General features: G+C 52.6%; 1 protein-coding gene across 6 annotated transcripts in view; it reads right to left on the bottom strand.

The window, feature by feature from the left end:
• The window catches only part of PRC1 (protein regulator of cytokinesis 1), a 137,442-nt gene that overhangs the window by 38,902 nt on the left and 71,767 nt on the right, over positions 1–26,773 (bottom strand). For 4 of the 6 annotated variants that reach the window (XR_004537025.1, XR_004537026.1, XM_033921026.1 and 1 more), the window contains exons 11-12: positions 10,482–10,592; positions 2,850–2,966 (exon numbers count right to left, since the gene is read on the bottom strand). Coding sequence is in view for 4 of the 6 variants with exons in the window: in XM_033921026.1 (XP_033776917.1) it covers positions 2,850–2,966; positions 10,482–10,592 (228 nt within the window). In the remaining 2 variants the exon portion in view is untranslated. The remainder of the gene's footprint in view (positions 1–2,849; positions 2,967–10,481; positions 10,593–26,773) is intronic. The other 2 variants (XM_033921030.1, XM_033921027.1) reach the window with 1 other exon arrangement.

Here is a 26,773-nt window from a genome sequence, read left to right as displayed (position 1 = left end):
AAGATGGCGGTTTTCCCCGCCAAAAAAGCTCCCTCCATAGCCTGAAGCGGCTGAGAAACCTGAATAGTCTCAGCCGCTAAAGCAGGCAAGCCGGCATCAGCTGTCAAAAAATCAGCTGAGAGGGAATCCTCTAAAACCCGACCGTCGGCGGCTCGGGGATTCCCTCCGTGGGCGGACGGAGAAGACCGGGCTTCCCCACCGTTCCCTGCCGACTCGCGAGGCACCATCGGCGGGGAGCTCTGGGCGCCTGCAGCCGCTGCCGACGGAGCTCCACCACCTCACCGACCCAAACCGCCGAGTTCAGGCCGGCCGCGAGTGCCTCGCGGCTGGACTAAATTTGTGTCCTACTCCCCCGGAGAAGGGCACAATTGCTCCATACGCGACCTAGCTAGAAAAAAGTGCCGATTACATGAAAAAATACAGTAAAATACAGTTTTCTTAAAGGGAAACAACCCTTCAGACCAGCACTACCTCAGGATTTTTTTTTTTTTTTTTTTTACAGAACAGACTCCACAGGCTCTCGAAGCAATATGCCTTGCTTGATTTAGGGGGCAAGGCTTACTGCTGAGGCTCCTCTAAAAAAATGTGGGGAGGTGGAGGAAGTGGGGGGAGGGACCCCGCTCGTGACCCGCCGGGTTTGACACCCCCGAGGGTCGGACGAACCCCCAAACAGAGTCCGTCCAAGCTCCGTCCGGCTAAAAACAGGGACAATAAACCCCCTAAACAAATTCCAACAGCCCTACCAAGGGAGATGGGTACAGATCACTCAACACCTGCTGGAGACTGAAAGAAGACTGAGGGAAATAGAGAGGAGGGGCTAGGATATACTGTCCCAAAGTTTTGTTTCAGTCTCCACCTGCTGGTCATGATTAGATATATACCCATTCGTAAAGTTAACCTCTACTGGTCTGGAGAGTGCTAAAGAAGGTTATGTTTACAACTATAAGTTAGAATGATAAGATGTACAAGTGGTTAAATCTATGTTATTGTGTTGCAATTTTTGTACACTTGATGAAAGTTTTAAAATGAATAAAGAATTATTAAAAAAAAAAAAAAAAAAAAAAGTGACACTTAACGGCATTGAATAATGGTCCTGCTCTTAAAGTTAGAAAAAAAAACCCCCATCTTTCTGAGCATGAGTGAGCTCTCTGCTCATCAGAAACATTGTGTATTTCCACGTTAGATATAATTCAAACTGGTTTTAATAAAAGGTATTATTAGATTATTTGGACACATAGGCTGTTTGATTTAATCATGTTATACCGCTGCATTGATTTAAATCGATTGGATTAGATCAGGGGTGTCCAACCTTTTGGCTTCCCTGGGCCACATTTTTTTTTCTGGGGCAGCACTAACACTAACCGATGAGCAAAAAAGAGGTTGAGCAGGTCCCAAATTTGCAATCACTAATATAGAAGATGTACATATCTAATAATAAACTTTCATTAAAGGGACACTGTGGAGAGGAACCCAAAAAAGCAGTAATACTTACCCTGAGTGATCCTTCACATACACCGCTGACAGTGGAAGCAGCCACAGGCTTCCGCATCCCCATTCTGATGAGCAGGGATGCGCACTCCTGGTTCTCCCATTCACTATTACAGCTACGGTGAGCCTCATCAAAGCAGGGATACTGAATCAGCTGTCAGAAGCGCACATGGAGGATCGTTTAATCACGGCAAATATTACTGCTTTTTTGGGCCTCCCACTTTGAGCTAAGGCTCCCTCAAAATGAATATCTCCCCTGCTGTAGCTAGTAGGGATCCCCCAAGCCTCACCAACTGACGGCCACTAGAGAAAATAAATTTTTAACTATTTGCAAATATCTGAACTCAGACAAACAATGGGCCTTCTAGTGTCCGTCCTGTAAGTGATGTATTTAGCATTTGTAGATCATCATAATGTTAAATTGATTTTTCTAGTGCAAAAGGAAGGAAGGAAAATTTTAAAATACACATCGATTCGAATCGATTCACCCAAAGTGAATCGGTGAAGCGTTTCGAATCGGAAATCGGGCAGCACTAGTCTGGAGTGACACTAGAGAAAACATAAAGAAAAATAAAACTAAATGCCATGGGAACCATTTGTTAAGAAGCTTAGGCCCCTTCTCATCATTCAGGAAGGTTTTGAAGACAATTATGTTCGCCAAACACTTTGGAAATTAACTACTTCTACCTCTCCAGCTTTTATTCTTTTGTATTTTTCCTATTCTTAATGTTAACCAAGTCGAGCTCCAAGTTTTAGTTTAAAGTAGCACTTTAAACAGTGCAGCGAGCTACAAACAAGGTTCTATTCCCCACTGTAGCTCCTCATAACCCTGTGAAAGTCATTTAACTCTCCATTGCACCAGGTAGAAAAAAAAACATATTCTAACACTGGTGGGCACACAATGTCCCTCCAATATGCCAATTGCTTTGACTATTAACAGAAAAGCAGCATATCAAATACACGTACCTCACTTATAAATCATATCTGAGCCTCTCCCATGGTCAAAAGTAGACTTGGGAGACAGTCAGATTGTAGAATAATTCTGTCTTAATTATAAGTTGCTGAATTAATGTAGTGACCTTGGTTCATTAAAGGTGCTGGCTTAATTTTCAGCTTCTACTATGCAAGAAACAGAGAGAAGCATTTGTGTAAAGAGAATAAAAAAAAAAGTGTGCAGTACCCCAGCAGAAAGTAAGGTATTATAAGATTTGCAGAAATTGTGAAGATTCTCCTTGAATTATCATCTTCTAGGGTTAGTCCTGCGATGACATTTACATACAAAAATCAAAAAGCCCCTCCAATAAGTGCACCCACCAATGGAAAAAAAAAAAAGCCATGCAAATCATGCATTTGACACTGACCTTGCCTCCCAAAGGTGGTGGGTGGGATATAGGGGAGCGGCAGAGTGTCCCACTGATGGCAGAACGAATTGTGCTGTTGGAACTACCACTGCCACTTGAAATCGAGGTAGTGTTAAGCTGAAGGAAAAAAGTAGATAACATTATGACCTCTGGGAGGCAAGGGGTTAAAATATACATGCAAAGAATTGTATCTTCATCACTAATTACTTAAGATTACCAAGAATGGAAAGTCAGCCTTAACTGTTATCTAAAACAAAACAAGCAGATTAAATGAACAAATTGCTCTTATGGAAAGATTAGGTTCTTACCTTGATAATCTTTCTAGTAGAAAGAGAAATTCTGAACCTTTAGGTAGTCAATCTATTCCTGCGAGAATTCTTATAGAGAGCCTCAGTAGCATTTATTTGCTTTGCCCCATCTCTCTGGGCTGTCCTCCAATTCCTCAGTTCGTAACAAAGGAGATGGTCAGCCCTAGAGTGGAAACAGAATAGAGAGGGGTACAGAGATGCTCCCTGAGAAAACATGTCAGATGGAACAAACTTAACCATTTGCAATACATAACAAGGTGAAAATAAGTCACCTACTGGATCTGGGTGTCATCGTAGACAATAATATGAAACCTTCCGCCCAATGTGCGGCTGTGGCCAAAAAAGCAAACAGGATGCTAGGAATTATTTAAAAAAGGAGGTTAACAAGACTAAGAATGTTATAATGCCCCTATATCGCTCCATGGTGCAACCTCATCTGGAGTATTGCATTCAATTCTGGTCTCCTTACCTCAAGAAAGATATACTGGCGCTAGAAAAGGTTCAAAGAAGAGCGACCAAGATGATAAAGGGGATGGAACTCCTCTCGTATGAGGAAAGGCTAAAACGGTTAGGGCTCTTTAGCTTGGAAAAGAGACAGCTGAGGGGAGATATGATTGAAGTCTACAAAATCCTGAGTGGAGTAGAACAGGTACAAGTGGATCGATTTTTTCACTCCGTCAAAAATTACAAAGACTAGGGGACACTCGATGAAAGAGTTTCGGTCCTCACTTGTCTGAGCACACCGTTTGGAAACACTTCCAGGCTTTCACATATACCATGTTTCCCTGAAAATAAGACAGTGTCGTATTCATTTGGGGCCCAAAAAAGGCAGTAGGTCTTATTTTCGGGTAGAGCTTATTTTTTTACATGTACATGATCATCTCTCCCTTCCTCTCCTTCACCCCAATACTTCCTCTTTGCTTTCCCCCACATGTGCAACATCTTTCCTCCCCTCTCACCCATCCCTTTGTGCCTTCCCTCTGCAGAAAAAAATACAGAGTGGATTCCTTCGCGGCCATGGGGAATTAACCTGCTTGTCTAGAATGACACACCTATTGCACTGGAAAGAGGCTTTTGTTTTCAAATCGGGAAATCCAAGATAGCCACCGTAGCAGTGACTTTAGCACCATAAAGAGCCTGTGGGAGCTAAGCTGGGGTCCAAAAACTAGCAATTCTGGGATCATAGAGGCGGCAGACCCAGGCTCTAATCCCAGAACAAAAAAAAATTAAATACACTTTAAACCCCCTTCCCACAAAAAAAAAAAGTTTTTATTAAAGGCTGAAAGCTTATTACCATATTTCCCCTTTGTATAAGCTGCCCCCATGTATAGGCCGCAGGAAATGCCGATGTAGGTTTAATAGCACTTAGATAAGCCGCCCCATGTTAATTGCCGCGGCTTATCTACGAGTTTTTAAACCTACATCATCCCCCACTAAATACCCCCCACGCCAGTAAATACCGTCTGGAAGACTGCCAGCTGCCTCCTCCAATCACGCTGTGCAGGGCAGGAGCGATGTTTGCAATCTCACCGCTTCCTGATTGGTTGTCTTCAGTTCTTGTGGTAGTCATGAGAACTGAAGGCAGCCAATCAGGAAGCGGTACGGTACGGGGCGAGGCTTGAGATTGCAAGCATCGCTCCTGCCCTGCACAGCGTGATTGGAGGAGGCAGCTGACAGCCATCCAGAAGGTAATGTCTGCTTAAACTCAGGAGCAGGGGCTGGGGTGTGCGATCGCGAACCAACACATGTTCTCGCAGATGTAGGTCTTGTTTCGGTGTGTGGGGGACTGCTTGGCAACAAGTGTCAGTCACTTGCAGCCACAGGCAGGGGCGTGCATATCAGCGGGGAGGATGAAGGATGAAGGCCACATATCCCTGGCGGCATTAAAAGGAGAAATTAGGTTCTTACCTGCTAATTTACTTTCTTTTAGCTTCTCCAGACCAGTAGAGGTTAATCTTTACGAATGGGTATATATCCAATCATGACCAGCAGGTGGAGACTGAAAACAAAACTGTGGGACAGTATATAATATACTCCCTTCTCTATTTACCTCAGTCTGCCGAATAGCCAAGCAGAACCAAGAACTGGAAAACAGAAAGAAAACAATACTCCGAACAGGAGTAACAACTAACATACCCAAGTGCTGTTGGAAAATGCAGAGGAGAAATACCAGAAGGAAAATGTCCCCACAGCTCGCCAGCTAAGCCAGCCGAGCCACAGCCGCTGTTCTTTAATTCTCCCCGGCCCTAGAAAAATACTAGAACCCGCAGCAAAAAACAAAAACTGCCCGCGAAACAGCCCCAACAACAACAACAGACAGGGTGGGGACCTCTACTGGTCTGGAGAAGCTAAAAGAAAGTAAATTAGCAGGTAAGAACCTAATTTCTCCTTCTTTAGCACTCTCCAGACCAGTAGAGGTTAATCTTTACAAATGGGACGTACCAAAGCAGTCCCTCTCACGGGCGGGACCCCCGAAGGGCCGATACCAGAACACGCTCACCGAACACCGCGTCCCGACGCGCCTGAACATCTATCCGATAATGCCTAACAAATGAATGCAAGGAGGACCAAACCGCAGCCTTAAAAATATCCACCGGAGGCACGAGCGACGACTCAGCCCAAGAAGCCGCCTGACCCCGAGTGGAATGAGCCTTGAGAAACTCCGGAACCGGCTTCTGACTCAGAAGATAAGCGGAAGCAATCGTCTCCTTGATCCAGCGCGCAATAGTAGCCTTAGAAGCTCCAGCCCCCCGACGAGGACCCGCCAGAAGGACAAAGAGATGATCGGAGCTCCAAAAATCCCGGGTCCGTTGCACATAAGCGCGGAGGACCCGACCGACATCCAACTTGCGCAGTTGCCGTTGCTCAGAAGAGCCCTCCCGACTACCCAAGACCGGGAGGACCACCGATTGATTGACATGAAAAGGAGAAATTACTTTCGGCAGAAAGGAAGGAACAGGCCGCAAGACAACCCACTCCCTCGAAAATTCCAAGAAAGGGAACCCTACAAGAGAAAGCCTGAAGCTCAGAAACTCGCCTAGCGGAAGTAATTGCCACCAAAAAGACTGCCTTCAGAGTAAGGTCCTTCAAAGAACAGCCATCCAACGGCTCGAAAGGCGGGCGCACCAACACAGAGAGAACCAGATTAAGATCCCAAGAGGGAACAGAGGGCCGTAGGGGAGGCCTGAGCAACTTGGCCGCCCGCAAAAAGCGAATCACATCAGGAATGGCCAACAAACGCTGACCTGTCACCAACCCTCGAAAAGCTGACAGGGCCGCAAGTTGAACCCAGAGAGAAGACCAAGCCAGGCCTCTATCCAGGCTATCCTGCAAGAAATCTAGAATGTTAGGCAGAGAAGCGCGAAAAGAGACCACTCCCCGTGCCCGGCACCATCCCTCAAAGAGACGCCAAACCCGCACATAAGCCCGAGAGGTAGAAAGCCTCCGGGACCCCAAGAGTCTAGAGATCACCTTATCTGAATATCCCTTCTTACTAAGACGACACCTTTCAAGAGCCAAGCCGTAAGACAGAAGGGAGACGGGTCGAACATGGGAATGGGACCCTGCGTCAGAAGATCGTCCAAGAGAGGGAGAGGGAGAGGATCCGCCACCAGATGCCTCACCAGATCTGCATACCATGGATGTCGAGGCCAATCCGGAGCCACCAGAACCACCAGACCCGGATGATGAACAATGCGAAGAAGTACTCTGCCCACTAATGGCCAAGGAGGGAACACATACAACAGCCCCTCCGTTGGCCACGGTTGGACCAGAGCATCTAGACCCTCGGCCAGACCGTCCCTGCGACGACTGAAGAAGCGGGGCACTTTGGCATTGCCACTCGTGGCCATCAGGTCCATCAGGGGCTGCCCCCAAGCCTGCACTATCAACTGAAACGCCACGGCACCGAGACACCACTCTCCTGGATCCAGGAAGTGACGACTGAGGAAGTCCGCCTGAACATTTTCTACCCCGGCTATGTGAGAGGCCGAGAGGTCCAGAAGATGGGACTCCGCCCAAACCATGAGCCGAGCCGTCTCCTGCGCCACCTGAGTGCTCTTGGTGCCCCCCTGACGATTGACATAAGCCACCGCCGTGGCATTGTCCGACAGTACTCTGACCGACTTGCCCAACAAAAGGAAGTGGAAAGCTAACAGCGCCAGACGGACCGCCCTGGTCTCCAACACGTTGATCGACCAGGAGGCCTCCTCCGTGGACCAGGTGCCCTGAGCTGAGTGACCCAAACACTGAGCCCCCCAACCCAGGAGACTCGCATCCGTAAGGAGCACCGTCCACTGAGGAAGATCCAGACCCACCCCCTGAACCAGGTGAGGGGTCCGGAGCCACCAACGCAGACTGCAGCGCGCCATGCCTCGCAGGGGAACAGGAACATCCAATCCGTGCCTCTGGGGAGGCCACCTCCGGAGCAGAGCATACTGGAGAGGACGCATGTGGGCCCGCGCACACCTCACCACGTCCAGGGACGCCGCCATCGACCCCAAGACTTGGAGGAAATCTCGCGCCCGAGGACACCGGGACGCCAAAAGCAGGCGAATCTGAGATTGCAATTTGCTCACCCGGGCCTCTGGAAGGAAGACCTTCCCCAAGGAGGTGTCGAACAAAACCCCAAGGTACTCCAGACGCTGAGCCGGGACCAACCGACTCTTGGAAAGGTTGACCACCCAGCCCAGCGACCGGAGAAACTCCACCACCCGAGCCGTAACCCGGGAGCTCTCCTGCAACGACTTTGCCCGAATCAACCAGTCGTCCAGGTAGGGGTGTACCAGAATGCCCTCCGACCGCAAGGCTGCCCCTGTTTTTCCAATACAGGGGGAAGGTCACCCGAGGTGGAAGACAAAATGGAGGGGCCAGACTGAGAAACATAGAACATGACGGCAGAAAAGGGCCACGGCCCATCTACTCTGCCCACACTAATGGCCCACTCCCTAACTACCTCCAAGAAGAGATCCCACATGCGAGAAGATGGCGACTTTCCCGTCAAAAATGATCCCTCCATAGCCTGTAGCGGCTGAGAAACCTGAACAGTCCCAGCCGCTAAAACAGGCAAGCCGGCATCAGCTGTCAAAACATCAGCTGAGAGGGAATCCCCAACAACCCGACCGTCGGCAGCTCGGGGAATCCCTCCGTGGGCGGTTGGGGAAGACCGGGCTTCCCCACTGCTCCCAGCCGACTCGCGAGGCACCATCGGCGGGGAGCTCTGGGCGCCTGCTGCCGCTGCCAACGGAGCTCCTCCACCGCACCGGCCTGAACACCGCTTGCATAGGCCGGCCGCGAGTGCCTCGCGCCTGGAGCACAATGAGCACTTTTTCCCTTTAGAAGTGCTCATTGCTCCATACGCGACCTAGCTATAAAAAGGTGCCGGTTAGATGAAAAAATACAGTAAAATACAGTTTTCTTAAAGGGAAACAACCCTCCAGACCAGCACTACCTCAGGATTTATTTTTTTTTACAGAAGAGACTCCACAGGCTCTCGAAGCAATATGCCTTGCTTGATTTAGGGGGCAAGGCTTACTGCTGAGGCTCCTCTAGAAAAATGTGGGGAGGTGGAGGAAGTGGGAGGAGGGACCCCACTCGAGACCCGCCGGGTTTGACACCCCCGAGGTTGGACGAACCCCCAAACAGGGCCCGCCCAAGCTCCGTCCGGCCAAAAACAGGGACAATAAACCCCCTAAACAAATTCCAACAGCCCTACCAAGGGAGATGGGTACAGATCACATCAACACCTGCTGGAGACTGAAAGAAGACTGAGGTAAATAGAGAAGGGAGTATATGATATACTGTCCCACAGTTTTGTTTTCAGTCTCCACCTGCTGGTCATGATTGGATATATACCCATTTGTAAAGATTAACCTCTACTGGTCTGGAGAGTGCTAAAGAAGTGCCGGTTGCAGGAGAACCGCTTATATCTTTGCCTCAGATCAGTTCCTGCTGTTTTCCCTGCGCTGCTTCTATGCATTCTAGTTCCTGCCTTCCTGCACTTTGTCACAGCATTTTAAGATAGGTCACCCCATTTAATCAAGCCACACCCTCTAGGCCAGTTTGTAAAACCCATGTATAAGCCGTGGCCTATACATGAGGAAATACGGTACTCACTGTGCCATGCTGTGTGCTGGGGACTGCTTATGGTGAAGCTGCAGACAGCTTACAGGGAGAACATCTGCCTCAACCAAGCCTGGAATCTGAACTGCTTGTTTCTTCAAAATCTCTTGGGCCCAACGACCAGACAGAGACGTCAACCCCCACCAGAACCTTGCATGCGCAGTTGAGAGGGAGGAAAGCTGTTGGCCCCAATCATGGGAACAATGCCATAGAGCCACTCAGCCTGCATGCAAGCCCATTGCGGATAGAACTTGGGGCGAACCTTGCTCCCAAGGGACCGGCCCCTGAGCTCCTGCAGTTAGTACAGGCTGTTTAAGTGAATGCACTGCAAGGCAGTCTGCTTCTTAGATGCAGACCTCTGACCTGAGAATCTGTGTTCTTCTGCTGCCAGAGATGACCCAAGAAAGGGATCCTCTGCAGAAGGGAAAGGGATTGGGATTTGTAAACCACCTTTTCGTAGTTTTACAACCACACTCAAAGCAGATTGCATACAGGTAACTTCAAGCATTTTCTCTATCTGTCCCAGTGGGCTCACAGTCTTAATACACCTGGGGCAGTATATGATTAAGTGACTTGCCTAGGATCACAGGGAACAGAGCAGGGTTTGAACCCACATCCTCAGGGTGCTGAGGCTATAACTCTTACCACAACGCCACACTCTCCTCAAGAACTGAAAAGCCCCACAAATAGTAAACAAAAGAAAAAAATAAAAAATAAAACAAAACAAATTTAAAAGAAAAATAAACATGATCAGGGGGAGAGTGTGGTTAAAGCTACAGCCTCAGCACTCTGTGCTTGTGGGTTCAAACCCACGCTGCTTCTTGTGACCCTGGGCAAGTCACTTAATCCTCCCGTTGCCCCAGGTACATTAAACAGACTCTGAGCCCACCAGGAGAGACAGGGAAAACTGCTTGAGTACCTGAATAAATGCATGTAAACCGTTCTGAGCTCCCCTGGGAGAACGGTATAGAAAATTGAATAAATAAATAAGACACAGGCTCCTACCATCGTGCTTATAGAAAGACAACTGAGGAATTGGAGGACAGCCCAGAGAGATGGGATGTGGAAGAAAAAATGCTAATGAGGCTTTCTACCAAAAGGTTCAGATATAATATGTCTTTCACACTAGAACTGTCATTTATGGTGTCAACGTTTTGAATTCTAAATCTAGATAACTATCAGGAACCACTCATTCAGCATTTACCTTACGTATTTTGCTAGGGGTAGTTGGTACTAGGATTCTCCGTTTGCCTGGTGTTTTTGGAACACTGCCATATAACATCTCTTCCTCTGTCTGCCGAGTCTTCTTCAATTGCTGTATATGTCAAAATGCCATATTTGTGTAAATAGACAGTAAATATCCACTCTGTACATAGATTTTTTACTTTGAAACAAATTATACTTAGACATCAATTTGATGTCAGAAAAAGCAATGTTACTTACCGTAACAGTTGTTATCCAGGGACAGCAGGCAGCTATTCTCACTAGTGGGTGATGTCATCCGACAGAGCCCCGATACGGACATCTCACAAGCATGTCTTGCTTGAAGAAACTCAGAAGTTTCGAGATGCCCGCACCGCGCATGCGCCAGTGCCTTCCTGCCCGATGGACCGGGCGTGTCTCCTCAGTTCAGGTAGCTAGCCTGAGAAGCCAACCCAGGGGAGGTGGGTGGGACGTGAGAATAGCTGCCTGCTGTCCCTGGATAACAACTGTTACGGTAAGTAAGGAGAAATTAGGTTCTTACCTGCTAATTTACTTTCTTTTAGCTTCTCCAGACCAGTAGAGGTTAACTTTACGAAGGAGAAATTAGGATCTTACCTGCTAATTTACTTTCTTTTAGCTTCTCCAGACCAGTAGAGGTTAACTTTACGAATGGGTATATATCTAATCATGACCAGCAGGTGGAGACTGAAAACAAAACTTTGGGACAGTATATACTATCCTCCCTTCTCTATTTCCCTCAGTCTGCCGAATAGCCAAGCAGAACCAAGAACTGGAAAACAGGAAGAAAACAATACTCCGAACAGGAGTAACAAATAACATACCCAAATGCTGTTGGAAAATGCAGAGGAGAAATACCCGAAGGAAAATGTCCCCACAGCTCGCCAGCTAAGCCAGCCGAGCCACAGCCGCTGTTCTTTAATTCTCCCCGGCCCTAGAAAAATACTAGAACCCGCAGCAAAAAACAAAAACTGCCCGCGAAAACAGCCCCAACAACAACAACAACAACAACAGACAGGGTGGGGACCTCTACTGGTCTGGAGAAGCTAAAAGAAAGTAAATTAGCAGGTAAGAACCTAATTTCTCCTTCTTTAGCACTCTCCAGACCAGTAGAGGTTAACTTTACGAATGGGACGTACCAAAGCAGTCCCTCTCACGGGCGGGACCCCCGAAGGGCCGATACCAGAACACGCTCACCGAACACCGCGTCCCGACGCGCCTGAACATCTACCCGATAATGTCTAACAAAAGAATACAAGGAGGACCAAACCGCAGCCTTACAAATATCCACCGGAGGCACGAGCGACGACTCAGCCCAAGAAGCCGCCTGACCCCGAGTGGAATGAGCCTTGAGAAACTCCGGAACAGGCTGCTGTTTCAGAAGATAAGCGGAAGCAATCGTCTCCTTGATCCAGCGCGCAATAGTAGCCTTAGAAGCGCCAGCTCCCCGACGAGGACCAGCCAGGAGGACAAAGAGATGATCGGAATTCCTGGGTCCGCTGCACATAAGAGCGAAGGACCCGACCGACATCCAACTTGCGCAGCTGCCGTTGCTCAGAAGAGCCCTCCCGACCACCCAAGACCGGGAGAACCACCGATTGATTGACATGAAAAGGAGAAACAACCTTCGGCAGAAAGGAAGGAACAGGCCGCAAGACGACCCGCTCCCTAGACAACTCCAAGAAGGGAGCCCTACAAGAGAAAGCCTGCAGCTCAGAAATACTCCTAGCAGAAGTAATGGCCACCAAAAAGACCGCCTTCAAAGTAAGGTCCTTCAAAGAACAGTCGTCCAAGGGCTCGAAAGGCGGGCGCACCAAAACAGAGAGAACCAGATTAAGATCCCAAGAGGGAACCGAGGGCCGTAGGGGAGGCCTAAGCAACTTGGCCGCCCGCAGAAACTGAATCACATCAGGAAGAGCCGATAAACGCTGACCTGACACCAACCCTCGAAAGGTCGACAGGGCCGCAAGATGAACCCGGAGAGAAGACCAAGCCAGGCCTCTATCCAGACCATCCTGCAAGAACTCTAGAATGTTAGGCAGAGAAGCGCGAAAAGAGGACACTCCCCGCGCCCGACACCATTCCTCAAAGAGACGCCAAACCCGCACATAAGCCCGAGAGGTAGAAAGCCTCCGGGACCCCAACAGTGTAGCGATCACCTTGTCTGAATATCCCTTCTTGCTAAGGCGACCCCTTTCAAGAGCCACGCCGTAAGACAGAAGAGAGACGGGTCGAACAAGGGAATGGGACCCTGCATCAGAAGGTCGTCCGAGAGAGGCAGAGGAAGAGGAACCGCCACCAGGTGTCTCACCAGATCCGCATACCACGGACGTCGAGGCCAATCCGGAGCCACCAGCACCACCAAACCCGGATGGTGAACAATGCGAAGAAGCACTCTGCCCACCAGCGGCTAAGGAGGGAACACATACAACAGCCCCTCCGTTGGCCACGGCTGGACCAGAGCATCCAGACCCTCGGCCAGCCCTTCCCTGCGACGACTGAAGAAGCGGGGCACTTTGGCGTTGCCACTCGTGGCCATCAGGTCCATCAGGGGCTGCCCCCAATCTTGCACTATCAACCGAAACGCTCCGGCGCCGAGAAACCACTCTCCTGGATCCAGGAAGTGACGACTGAGGAAGTCTGCCTGAACATTTTCTACCCCGGCTATATGAGAAGCCGAGAGGTCCAGAAGATGGGACTCCGCCCAAACCATGAGCCGAGCCGCCTCCTGCGCCACAGGAGTGCTCTTGGTGCCCCCCTGACGATTGACATAAGCCACCGCCGTGGCATTGTCCGACAGGACTCTGACCGACTTGCCCAGCAAAAGGGAGTGGAAAGCTAACAGCGCCAGCCTGACCGCTCTGGTCTCCAACTCGTTGATCGACCAGGAGGCCTCCTCCGCGGACCAGGTGCCCCGAGCTGAGTGGCCCATAAACTGAGCCCCCCAACCGAGGAGACTCGCATCCGTAAGGAGCACCGTCCACTGCGGGAGATCCAGACCCACCCCCTGAACCAGGTGAGGGGTCCGGAGCCACCAGCGCAGACTGCAGCGCGCCAAGCCTCGCAGGGGAACCGGAACATCCAAATCTTGCCTCCGGGGAGACCACCTCCGGAGCAGAGCATACTGAAGAGGACGCATGTGGGCCCGCGCCCACCTCACCACGTCCAGGGACGCCGCCATTGACCCCAGGACTTGGAGGAAATCTCGCGCCCGAGGACCCCGGGACGCCAAAAGCAGGCGAATCTGAGATTGCAATTTGCTCACCCGGGCCTCTGGAAGGAAGACCTTCCCCAAGGAGATGTCGAACATAACCCCAAGGCACTCCAGACGCTGAGCCGGGACCAACCGACTCTTGGAAAGGTTGACCACCCAGCCCAGCGACCGGAGAAACTCCACCACCCGAGCCGTAACCCGGGAGCTCTCCTGCAACGACTTTGCCCGAATCAACCAGTCGTCCAGGTAGGGGAGAACCAGGATGCCCACCGACCGCAAGGCTGCCGCGACGACCACCATTACCGTGGTGAACGTCCGAGGAGCCGTGGCCAGACCAAAGGGAAGCGCACAGAACTGAAAGTGCCGCCCCAAGATCGCAAAGCGAAGGAAGTGCTGATGAGAGGCCCGAATTGGAACCTGCAAGTAGGCCTCCGTCAGATCGAGAGACATCCAGGATGGGCCGAAAGGTCCCCTCCTTTATGGCCACCACAAAGTAAATGGAGTACCTGCCGGTGCCCCACTCCGTAGGGGACACCGGCACCACTGCCTCGAGATCTAGCAAACGCTGAAGGGTCTGACGAAAAGCCTGCGTCTTCCATGGAGTCTGACATGGAGAAGCGAGGAAAAGGTCCGGCAGAGAGCAGGTAAACTCCAGAGCGTAACCGTCCCGCACCACCTCAAGGACCCACTGATCGGACGCGATCTCGGCCCATTTGGGGAAAAATTTGCGCAGCCGGGCCCCCACCGGAACCAAAGGGGGCGCCGGCAAGGAGTCATTGCGCAGGACGGGAAGCGGGGGAACCGGCGGAGGGATTCCCTGCCCCCCGACGGGCCCCCCGAAAGGGCTGCATGCGCTGGAAGAACCGACCCCGGGAAAAACCCTGAGCCGGGAAAGAAGCAGCCCCACGCCCCGGGCGATACTTGCGAAATTCCCGCAAACGCCCCCGGGCAGCCCCACACCTAGACGCAGGGCGGGCACGGTCCTCAGGCAGACGGGGCACCTTCGAGTCCGTCAGAGTCTGAATCAACTCATCTAATTCCTCTCCAAACAAAAAGACCCCCTAAAGGGAACTTTAGTAAACGTAGCTTTGGACGCAGAATCCGCCGCCCAAGCGCGCAGCCACAAAATACGCCGCGCGGCCATGCCATAGACTTAGCCGAAATCCGCACCAAGTCATAAAGAGCATCTGAGAGGAACGAGGCAGCCATCGCAATCTTCGCTACCTCCTGATCCACTAGAGACCAGTCATCAGACTCCCGATCCAGGACACGCTCAGCCCACCGAAACACGGCGCGAGCGACTAGCTCCCCACAAACAGCCGCCTGGACCCCAAAGGCAGAGACATCAAAATCATACTTAAGAAGAGTCTCTAACGCACGCGCCTCCGAGACCCTAAGAGCAGAACCGTCCATAACAGGCACGGTATGCCGCTTAGGAAGTGCCGAGACCACCGCGTTCCCCATTGGCGAAATTAAGGTAGCCCTACCTCCCTCCGGGACGGGATACCCAAGAGCCAAGGCGCACACCAAACGAAACTGCGCCCATAGGCCACTGCGCCAACACAAAATCCCGCAAATCCTGACGCACAGGAAAAGAGCGGGAACCAGGACAGACCCCCTGAAGCAGAGGGGCCCCCATACGCGGGGTCTCCGGCGGCGCCACTGCAAAAATGCAGCACCAAGGAGACCTGCTACACAGGTCTAAAAGCTCATCCCTCTGAATAAAAAAGCGCACCACGGACGCATCTGCTCTGGAAGACGGGAAACCCGCCGCCCCGCTGCCAACAGGCGTCCCCTCTAGAGGATCCTGGAAGCCCGCCAAAGCAGCCAGGTCCTCAACCAGGCCAACACGCTCCTCCGCCCACCAATTCGCAATCCAAGCCCCCCCGCGGGCGCTTGGATGAGGGAGGAGGAAGAGGGGACGCCAAACGAAAAGAGGGAGGCAAAGCCATAGGGGGCGCGGAGGGAAACCCCCCCCGAAACCCCCCAGGCGCACGTGGGACCCCCAAAAGTCCGCACAAAGAAAGAAAATAAATTGGGGGCAAAAAACCCCTGGGGGTCCCCAGGGACTCCCTGCCCCAGCAGGGGTCCATGCTGAAACCTGCCCCTGTGTTCGCCATACAGGGGGAAGGTCACCTGAGGTTGCAGACAAAATGGAGGGGCCAGACAAAGAAAATGGCGAAGTTCCCGCCAAAAATGCTCCCTCCATGGCCTGTAGCGGCTGAGAAGACTGAACAGTCCCAGCCGCTAAGACAGGCAAGTCGGCATCAGCTGTCAAAAAATCAGCTGAGAGGGAATCCTTCGGGAAATCCCTCCGTGGGCGGTTGTGGAAGACCGGGCTTCCCCACTGCTCCAAGCCGACTCGCGAGGCACCATCGGCGGGGAGCTCTGGGCGCCTGCAGCCGCTGCCGACGGAGCTCCACCACCTCACCGACCCAAACCGCCGAGTTCAGGCCGGCCGCGAGTGCCTCGCGGCTGGACTAAAATTGTGGCCTACTCCCCCGGAGAAGGGCACAATTGCTCCAGACGCGACCTAGCTATAAAAAAGTGCTGGTTACATGAAAAAATACAGTAAAATACAGTTTTCTTAAAGGGAAACAACCCTTCAGACCAGCACTACCTCAGGATTTTTTTTTTTTTTTTTTTTACAGAACAGACTCCACAGGCTCTCGAAGCAATATGCCTTGCTTGACTTAGGGGGCAAGGCTTACTGCTGAGGCTCCTCTAAAAAAATGTGGGGAGGTGGAGGAAGTGGGGGGAGGGACCCCGCTCGTGACCCGCCGGGTTTGACACCCCCGAGGTCGGACGGACCCCCAAACAGGGCCCGACCAAGCTCCGTCCGGCCAAAAACAGGGACAATAAACCCCTAAACAAATTCCAACAGCCCTACCAAGAGAGATGGGTACAGATCACTCAACACCTGCTGGAGACTGAAAGAAGACTGAGGGAAATAGAGAAGGGAGGATAGTATATACTGTCCCAAAGTTTTGTTTTCAGTCTCCACCTGCTGGTCATGATTAGATATATACCCATTCGTAAAGTTAACCTCTACTGGTCTGGAGAGTGCTAAAGAATGGGTATATATCTAATCATGACCAGCAGGTGGAGACTGAAAACAAAACTTTGGGACAGTATATCCTAGCCCCTCCTCTCTATTTCCCTCAGTCTGCCGAATAGCCAAGCAGAACCAAGAACTGGAAAACAACAGAGAGAAAAAACAATACTCCAAAAGGAGTAACAAATAACATACCCAAAATGCTGTTGGAAAATGCAGAGGAGAAATTCCCGAAGGAAGAATGTCCCCACAGCTCGCCAGCTAAGCCAGCCGAGCCACAGCCGCTGTTCTTCAATTCTCCCCGGCCCTAGAAAAATACTAGAACCCGCAGCAAAAACCAAAAACTGCCCGCGCAACAGCCCCAACAACAACAGACAGGGTGGGGACCTCTACTGGTCTGGAGAAGCTAAAAGAAAGTAAATTAGCAGGTAAGAACCTAATTTCTCCTTCTTTAGCACTCTCCAGACCAGTAGAGGTTAACTTTACGAATGGGACGTACCAAAGCAGTCCCTCTCACGGGCGGGACCCCCGAAGGGCCGATACCAGTACACGCTCACCGAACACCGCGTCCCGACGCGCCTGCACATCAACCCGATAATGACGAACAAAGGAATGCAAGGAGGACCAAACCGCAGCCTTACAAATATCCACTGGAGGCACGAGCGACGACTCAGCCCAAGAAGCCGCCTGACCCCGAGTGGAATGAGCCTTGAGAAACTCCGGAACAGGCTGCTGTTTCAGAAGATAAGCGGAAGCAATCGTTTCCTTGATCCAGCGCGCAATAGTAGCCTTAGAAGCGCCCGCTCCCCGACGAGGACCCGCCAGGAGGACAAAGAGATGATCGGACTTCCGGAATTCCTGGGTCCGCTGCACATAAGAGCGAAGGACCCGACCGACATCCAACTTGCGCAGCTGCCGTTGCTCAGAAGAGCCCTCCCGACCACCCAAGACCGGGAGAACCACCGATTGATTGACATGAAAAGGAGAAACAACCTTCGGCAGAAAGGAAGGAACAGGCCGCAAGACGACCCGCTCCCTAGAAAACTCCAAGAAGGGAGCCCTACAAGAGAAAGCCTGCAGCTCAGAAACACGCCTAGCAGAAGTAATGGCCACCAAAAAGACCGCCTTCAAAGTAAGGTCCTTCAAAGAACAGTCGTCCAAGGGCTCGAAAGGCGGACGCACCAAAACAGAGAGAACCAGATTAAGATCCCAAGAGGGAACCGAGGGCCGTAGGGGAGGCCTAAGCAACTTGGCCGCCCGCAAAAACCGAATCACATCAGGAAGAGCCGATAAACGCTGACCTGACACCAACCCTCGAAAGGCCGACAGGGCCGCAATATGAACCCGGAGAGAAGACCAAGCCAGGCCTCTATCCAGGCCATCCTGCAAGAACTCCAGAATGTTAGGCAGATAAGCGCGAAAAGAGGTCACTCCCCGCGCCCGACACCATTCCTCAAAGAGACGCCAAACCCGCACATAAGCCCGAGAGGTAGAAAGCCTCCGGGACCCCAACAGTGTAGAGATCACCTTGTCTGAATATCCCTTCTTGCTAAGGCGACCCCTTTCAAGAGCCACGCCGTAAGACAGAAGGGAGACGGGTCGAACATGGGAATGGGACCCTGCATCAGAAGGTCGTCCGAGAGAGGCAGAGGAAGAGGATCCGCTACCAGGTGCCTCACCAGATCCGCATACCACGGACGGCGAGGCCAATCCGGCGCCACCAGCACCACCAAACCCGGATGGTGAACAATGCGAAGAAGCACTCTGCCCACCAGCGGCCAAGGAGGGAACACATACAACAGCCCCTCCGTTGGCCACTGCTGGACCAGAGCATCCAGACCCTCGGCCAGACCGTCCCTGCGACGACTGAAGAAGCGGGGCACTTTGGCGTTGCCACCCGTGGCCAACAGGTCCATCAGGGGCTGCCCCCAAGCCTGCACTATCAACTGAAACGCCTCGGCGCCGAGACACCACTCTCCTGGATCTAGAAAGTGACGACTGAGGAAGTCTGCCTGAACATTTTCTACTCCGGCTATATGAGAGGCCGAGAGGTCCAGCAGATGGGATTCCGCCCAAACCATGAGCAGAGCCGCCTCCTGCGCCACCTGAGTGCTCTTGGTGCCCCCCTGACGATTGACCTAAGCCACCGCCGTGGCATTGTCCGACAGCACTCTGACCGACTTGCCCAGCAACAGGGAGTGGAAAACCAACAGCGCCAGACGGACCGCTCTGGTCTCCAACACGTTGATCGACCAGGCGGCCTCCTCCGCGGACCAGGTGCCCTGAGCTGAGTGACCCAAACACTGAGCCCCCCAACCCAGGAGACTCGCATCCGTCAGGAGCACCGTCCACTGCGGGAGATCCAGACCCACCCCCTGAACTAGGTGAGGGGTCTGGAGCCACCAACGCAGATTGCAGCGCGCCAAGCCTCGCAGGGGGACCGGAACATCCATCCCGTGCCTCTGGGGAGACCACCTCCGGAGCAGAGCATACTGGAGAGGACGCATGTGGGCCCGCGCCCACCTCACCACGTCCAGGGACGCCGCCATCGACCCCAAGACCTGGAGGAAATCTCGCGCCCGAGGACACCGGGACGCCAAAAGCAGGCGAATCTGAGATTGCAATTTGCTCACCCGGCCCTCTGGGAGGAAGACCCTCCCCAAGGAGGTGTCGAACAGCACCCCTAGGTACTCCAGACGCTGAGCCAGGACCAACCGACTCTTGGAAAGGTTGACCACCCAGCCCAGCGACCGGAGAAACTCCACCACCCGAGCAGTAACCCGGGAGCTTTCCTGCAACGACTTTGCCCGAATTAACCAGTCGTCCAGGTAGGGGTGTACCAGGATGCCCTCCGACCGCAAGGCTGCCGCGACGACCACCATCACCTTGGTGAACGTCTGAGGAGCCGTGGCCAGCCCAAAGGGAAGCGCACAGAACTGAAAGTGCCGACCCAAGATCGCAAAGCGCAGGAAACGCTGATGAGAGGCCCGAATGGGAACATGCAAGTAGGCCTCCGTCAGATCGAGAGAAGTGAGAAACTCCCCCGGCTGAACCGCCAGAATGACCGACCGCAGAGTTTCCATACGGAAAGAGGGAATCTTGAGAGCCCTGTTGACCCCTTTCAAATCGAGGATGGGCCGAAAGGTCCCCTCCTTCTTGGGCACCACAAAGTAAATGGAGTACCTGCCCGTGCCCCACTCCGGAGGGGGCACCGGAACAACTGCCCTGAGATCTAGCAAGCGCTGAAGGGTCTGGCGAAAAGCCTGCGTCTTCCCCGGAGTCTGACATGGAGAAGCGAGGAAAAAATCCGGCAGAGAGCGGGCGAACTCCAGGGCATAACCGTCCCGCACCACCTCCAGGACCCACTGATCGGACGTGATCTCAGCCCATTTGGGGAAAAATTCGCGCAGCCGGGCCCCCACCGGAACCAAAGGGGGCGCCGGCAAGGCGTCATTGTGCAGGACGGGAAGCGGGGGAACCGGCGGAGGGATTCCCTGCCCCCCGACGGGCCCCCCGAAAGGGCTGCATGCGCTGGAAGAACCGACCCCGGGAAAATCCCGGAGACTGGAAAGAAGCAGCCCCACGCCCAGGGCGATACTTGCGAAAATCCCGCAAACGCCCCCGGGCCGCACCCCCCCGAGACGCCGGACGGGCACGGTCCTCCGGCAGACGGGGAACTTTCGAGTCCGACAAAGTCTGAATCAACTTATCCAAGTCCTCTCCAAACAAAAACGACCCCCGAAAGGGAAATTTAGTAAGCTTAGCTTTGGACGCAGCATCCACCGCCCAAGCGCGCAGCCACAACACACGCCTTGCGGCCACGCCAAAAGCCATAGACTTAGCCGAGATCCGCACCAAGTCATATAGAGCATCTGAGAGGAATGAGGCCGCCATCTCAATCTTCGCTACCTCCTGATCCACCAGAGACCAGTCGTCAGACTCTCGATCCAAGACCCGCTCCGCCCACCGAAACACGGCGCGAGCGACCAGTCCCCCACAAATAGCCGCCTGGACCCCAAAGGCAGAGACCTGAAAATTTTGCTTAAGGATGCTCTCCAATTTGCGCTCCTCAGAGTCCCGCAAGGCAGAACCGCCCTCAACAGGCACGGTATGCCGCTTGGAAATTGTCGAGACCACCGCATCCACGACTGGCGAAGCTAACGTAGCCCGATCCCCTTCCGGAATGGGATACAGGCGAGCCATGCTGCGCGCCAGCCGAAACGGCGTCTCCGGCGTTTTCCACTGCTCCAGAATAATATCCCGAATATCCTGATGCATAGGAAAAGAGCGGGAAACGGAACGGATCCCCCGTAACAGGGGGTCCCCCACACGCGGAGTCTCCGGCGGCGCGTCCTCAAAACGCAAAACCGAAGAAACCTGCTGAATAAGGTCAGGCAGCTCATCTTTCTGAAAAAGGCGCACCACGGACGCCTCGTCACTGGAGAACGGGAAATCCGACAACCCGCCGCCAGCTTCCGTCCCCTCCAGAGAGTCCTGGAACTCCTCAGAAGGGTCCAGGTCCTCCTCCAGACCGACCCGTTCCTCCGACCACAAATTCTCGTCCCACGACACCCGCGGACGCTTGGACAAGGGAGGCGGCGGAGGGGACGTCACGCCAGACGAAAGAGGCAAAGCCGCAGGGAGCGCGGAGGAAAACCCACCCCCCGAAACCCCCTGGGCGCAACCGGGACCCCCAGCCGCCTGAAAATAGGCTCTGCATAAAGAAAAGAAAAATTCAGGAGAAAAACCCCCCGAGGGTCCCAAGGGACTCCCTGCCACAGCAGGGGACCCAGCAGAACCTTGCCCCTGCATAGTCAAAACAGGGGGAAGGTCACCTGAGGTGGAAGACAAAATGGAGGGGCCAGACAGAGAAGATGGCGGTTTTCCCGCCAAAAAAGCTCCCTCCATAGCCTGAAGCGGCTGAGAAACCTGAATAGTCTCAGCCGCTAAAGCAGGCAAGCCGGCATCAGCTGTCAAAAAATCAGCTGAGAGGGAATCCTTCGGGGAATCCCTCCGTGGGCGGTTGTGGAAGACCGGGCTTCCCCACTGCTCCAAGCCGACTCGCGAGGCACCATCGGCGGGGAGCTCTGGGCGCCTGCAGCCGCTGCCGACGGAGCTCCACCACCTCACCGACCCAAACCGCCGAGTTCAGGCCGGCCGCGAGTGCCTCGCGGCTGGACTAAAATTGTGTCCTACTCCCCCGGAGAAGGGCACAATTGCTCCATACGCGACCTAGCTAGAAAAAAAGTGCTGGTTACATGAAAAAATACAGTAAAATACAGTTTTCTTAAAGGGAAACAACCCTTCAGACCAGCACTACCTCAGGATTTTTTTTTTTTTTTTTTTTTTTTTACAGAACAGACTCCACAGGCTCTCGAAGCAATATGCCTTGCTTGACTTAGGGGGCAAGGCTTACTGCTGAGGCTCCTCTAAAAAAATGTGGGGAGGTGGAGGAAGTGGGGGGAGGGACCCCGCTCGTGACCCGCCGGGTTTAACACCCCCGAGGTCGGACGAACCCCCAAACAGAGTCCGCCCAAGCTCCGTCCGGCTAAAAACAGGGACAATAAACCCCCTAAACAAATTCCAACAGCCCTACCAAGGGAGATGGGTACAGATCACTCCACACCTGCTGGAGACTGAAAGAAGACTGAGGGAAATAGAGAGGAGGGGCTAGGATATACTGTCCCAAAGTTTTGTTTTCAGTCTCCACCTGCTGGTCATGATTAGATATATACCCATTCGTAAAGTTAACCTCTACTGGTCTGGAGAGTGCTAAAGAACATTGCTTTATCCCAGGACAAGCAGGCAGGTAATCTCACTAGTGGGTGACCTCCAAGCTAACCCCAATGGGATGGAGGGAGAGTTGGCAACTTAAGAGAACAAATTTTGTAACACTGTTTGGCCAAACTGTCCATCCCGTCTGGAGAAAGTATCCAGACAATAATGAGAGGTGAATGTATGAACCGAGGACCAAGTGGCAGCCTTACAAATCTCCTCAATCGGTGTTGTTCTAAGGAAGGCAACAGAGGCTGCCATTGCTCTGACCTTGTGGGCTGTGACCTTACAGGGAAGGGATAATCCAGCCTGGGCATAGCAGGAAGAGATACAAGCCGCCATCCAGTTGGAGATGGTGCGCTTCAATACAGGTCGTCCCAACTTGTTTGGATCAAAGGAGACGAAAAGTTGAGGAGCAGTTCTGTGTGGCTTTGTGCGATCCAAGTAGAAAGCTAAAGCACGTTTACAGTCCAGAGTGTGTAAAGCAGATTCTCCAGGGTGAGAATGAGGCTTTGGAAAAAACACTGGAAGCACGATGGATTGATTGATGTGAAATTCAGAGACCACTTTAGGCAAGAATTTTGGATGAGTACGAAGAACCACCTTGTCATGATGGAATACTCTGAAAGGTGGATCCGCCACTAAGGCCTGAAGCTCACTGACTCTGCGGGCAGAAGTGAGGGAAACAAGAAAAACCACTTTCCAAGTGAGAAACTTCAGCGGAGCCTTGTTGAGAGGCTCAAAAGGAGGTTTCATAAGTTGAGAAAGCACAACATTGAGATCCCAAACCACTGGAGGAGGTTTGAGAGGAGGATTGACATGGAAAAGTCCTTTCATAAATCTGGAAACCACAGGATGAGCAGAGAGAGATTTCCCTTGCAGAGGCTGATGGAAAGCCGCAATTGCACTCAGATGGACTCGTATCAATGTAGACTTGAGGCCAGAATGAGAGAGGTGCAAAAGATAGTCCAAAACAGAAGACAGGGAGGCTCGTTGAGGCTCCTTACGATTAGAAACACACCTGGTAGAAAATCTAGTCCATTTTTGGGAGTAGCATTGTCTAGTAGCAGGCTTCCTAGAAGTCTCCAACACATCCCGAACCGCATTGAAAAACTGGCGGGGAGTCATGTTGAGAGGAACCAAGCAGTCAGGTGGAGAGACCGCAAGTTGGGATGGAGTAGAGATCCTTGTTGTTGAGTAAGCAGTGAAGGAAACACTGGAAGAAGGAACGGCTCCCTGCTGCTGAGTTGAAGTAGAAGGGAGTACCAAGGCTGTCTGGGCCACCGAGGAGCTATCAGAATCATGGTGGCATGGTTGGATTTCAACTTGACCAGAGTCTTTTGAATGAGAGGAAATGGAGGAAACGCATACAGAAAGCGATTCCCCCAATCCAGCAGAAATGCATCTGCCTCGAGGCGACGAAGGGTGTAGATCCTGGAGCAGAATTGAGGCAGTTTGAAGTTGTGAGGGGCAGCAAAGAGGTCTATCTGAGGCGTCCCCCACTGAAAGAAGATCTGATGAAGGGGCCTGAAATGGAGGGTCCATTCGTGAGGCTGACGGAGACGACTTAAGTTGTCCGCTAAGGCATTGTCCTTCCCCTGAATGTAGACAGCTGTGAGGAAGGTGTTGTGGCGAATTGCCCAATCCCAGACTCTGAGAGCTTCCTGGCAGAGGGAGGCCGAGCCCGTGCACCCCTGCTTGTTGATATAATACATGGCGACCTGATTGTCCGTGCGAATGAGGACCACCATGTCGTGAAGCAGATGTTGAAACGCTTGAAGAGCATTGAAGATCGCCCTGAGTTCCAGAAGATTGATATGGCACAGCCGGTCCTTACTGGTCCAGAAGCCTTGAGTGCGAAGTCCGTCCAGATGAGCTCCCCATGCATAGGTCGAGGAATCGGTCGTGAGAACTTTTTGGTGGGGAGGAGTGTGAAACAGCAAACCTCTGGATAGATTTGAAGAGGTCATCCACCAATGTAGAGGCTGCTGAAGAGCAGGCGTGACTATGATGTAATGAGTCAAAGGATCTGACACCTGTGTCCATTGAGAAGCCAGGGTCCACTGAGGAATCCTGAGGTGAAGTCTGGCAAAAGGAGTCACATGAACTGTAGAGGCCATGTGGCCCAGGAGAACCATCATATGTCTCGCTGAGATGGACTGGCGAGAAGACACGGACTGGCAGAGATGAAGAAGAGCATCCAGGCGCTGAGGAGGAAGGAATGCTCTGAGTTGAATAGTATCCAGAATCGCCCCGATGAAGGGAAGAGCCTGGGTAGGCTGCAGATGAGATTTTGGGAAGTTGATCTCGAAACCCAAACTCTGCAGGAACCAAATCGTTGTGAGTGTCCTCGAGATGACCCCAGGGGCCGAGGCGGCCTTGATGAGCCAGTCGTCGAGGTAGGGAAATACTTGAAGACCCTGGTTCCGGAGTGTAGCGGCCACTACCACCAGGCACTTCGTGAATACTCTGGGAGACGAGGACAGGCCGAACGGAAGCACTCGATACTGCAGATGTAGATGTCCCACCAGAAATCTGAGGAATCTGCGAGAGGCCGGATGAATGGGAATGTGAGTGTAGGCCTCTTTTAGATCCAGAGAGCATAACCAGTCGTTCTGCTCGAGGAGGGGGTAGAGAGAAGCAAGGGTCAGCATGCGAAATCTCTCCTTGACCAGGAACTTGTTGAGGATCCTGAGGTCCAGAATTGGACGCAGATCGCCCGTCTTCTTCGGAACAAGGAAGTACCGGGAATAAAACCCCCGGTTGTGTTGGTTCACAGGGACCGGCTCGACGTTCCGAAGCTGGAGCAAAGCCTGAGCTTCCTGAAGAAGAAGGGCGGTCTGGGTCAAGTTGGAAGGATACTCTCTTGGAGTATGGTCCGGGGGGACCCGATGAAACTGAAGAGAATATCTTTCCCTGATGATGGTAAGGACCCAAAGGTCGGTGGTGATAGCCGTCCATCGATAATAAAAATGATGGAGGCGACCCCCAATGGGAAAAAAAGGGGATGGCAAAACGGTGTTGGTTATGCTCCCTAAGAGAGAGTCAAAAAGGCTGAGGAGCCTTGGGGACAGTAGAAGGCTGAGGCTTTTGCTGAGCCTTTTGTGGAGGCTGTCTCTTCGCTGGTTGTCTCGCAGCAGGAGCCTGCCTGGGTGCATAGCGCCGCTGATAGATCAAGGGTGGTCGAGAAGGGCGAGACTGCACCGGCTTAGGCTTGGGACGAAGAATGGACTGAAAATATTTCTCATGGTCCGACAGCTTCTTTGTCACGGTCTCGATGGATTCATCAAACAAATCTGCTCCCGCACAAGGAACGTTGGCAAGCCTGTCCTGAAGGTTCGGGTCCATGTCAATGGTCTGAAGCCACGCCAAGCGACGCATAGCCACAGAACAGGCGGCAGCCCATGCCGAGAGCTCGAAGGCATCGTAGGAGGATTGCATCAATTGAAGGCACAGCTGGGACAGCGAGGCGACCACCTCCTCGAATTCGAATCGAGCCTGGGACTCGATGTAAGTCGTAAACTTCCGAAGCACAGGCAGGAAGAACTCCAAATAAGTCGCAAAATGAAAAGTATAATTGAGAACACGGGAAGCCATCATTGAGTTCTGGTATATACGCCTCCCAAACTTATCCATGGTCCAGCCCTCTCTGCCTGGAGGCACCGAGGCATACACCTGGGACGGATGAGACCTCTTAAGGGAGGATTCGACCAACAAGGATTGATGAGAGAGTTGGGAACCCTCGAATCCCTTGTGATGCACTGTTCGGTACCTGGCATCCAACTTGCCAGGAACAGCCGGGATAGAGTACGGCGTTTCAAAACACCTCATGAAAGTTTGATCGAGGAGTTTAGGAAGAGGAAGACGAAGAGATTCTGCCGGAGGATGAGGCAAATGCATGGTATCCAGGTATTCCTTGGAGTATCGGGAACCGGAATCCAAGGTGATGTCCAGGTCATCCGCCATCTGCCGGAGGAAAGATGAGAAGGATAATTTGTACGCTAGCACAGGCCGGCGGGACGGACTGGACGAAGTCGAGGCCTCGGGATCCATAGAGACCTGTGAACGACAGGGTGAGAACGAGCCACAGGGATCCTCGAACTCCGGTCCCGGCGGAGGAGAGACATCCGAAGATGAATACCCCACACGAGGCAGCTTCTTCTGAGGTGAAAACTGTAGAGTGTCGAGAAGAATGCCTTGAAGAATGCCTGGACCGACGCCCCTCCCGATG

Source organism: Geotrypetes seraphini, chromosome 14 (genome assembly GCF_902459505.1).
Source record: "Geotrypetes seraphini chromosome 14, aGeoSer1.1, whole genome shotgun sequence".
Classification (NCBI taxonomy): Eukaryota; Metazoa; Chordata; class Amphibia; order Gymnophiona; family Dermophiidae; genus Geotrypetes; species Geotrypetes seraphini.
Note: the sequence above shows the minus strand (reverse complement) of the source record. Positions and strands in the feature narration are given on the sequence as shown.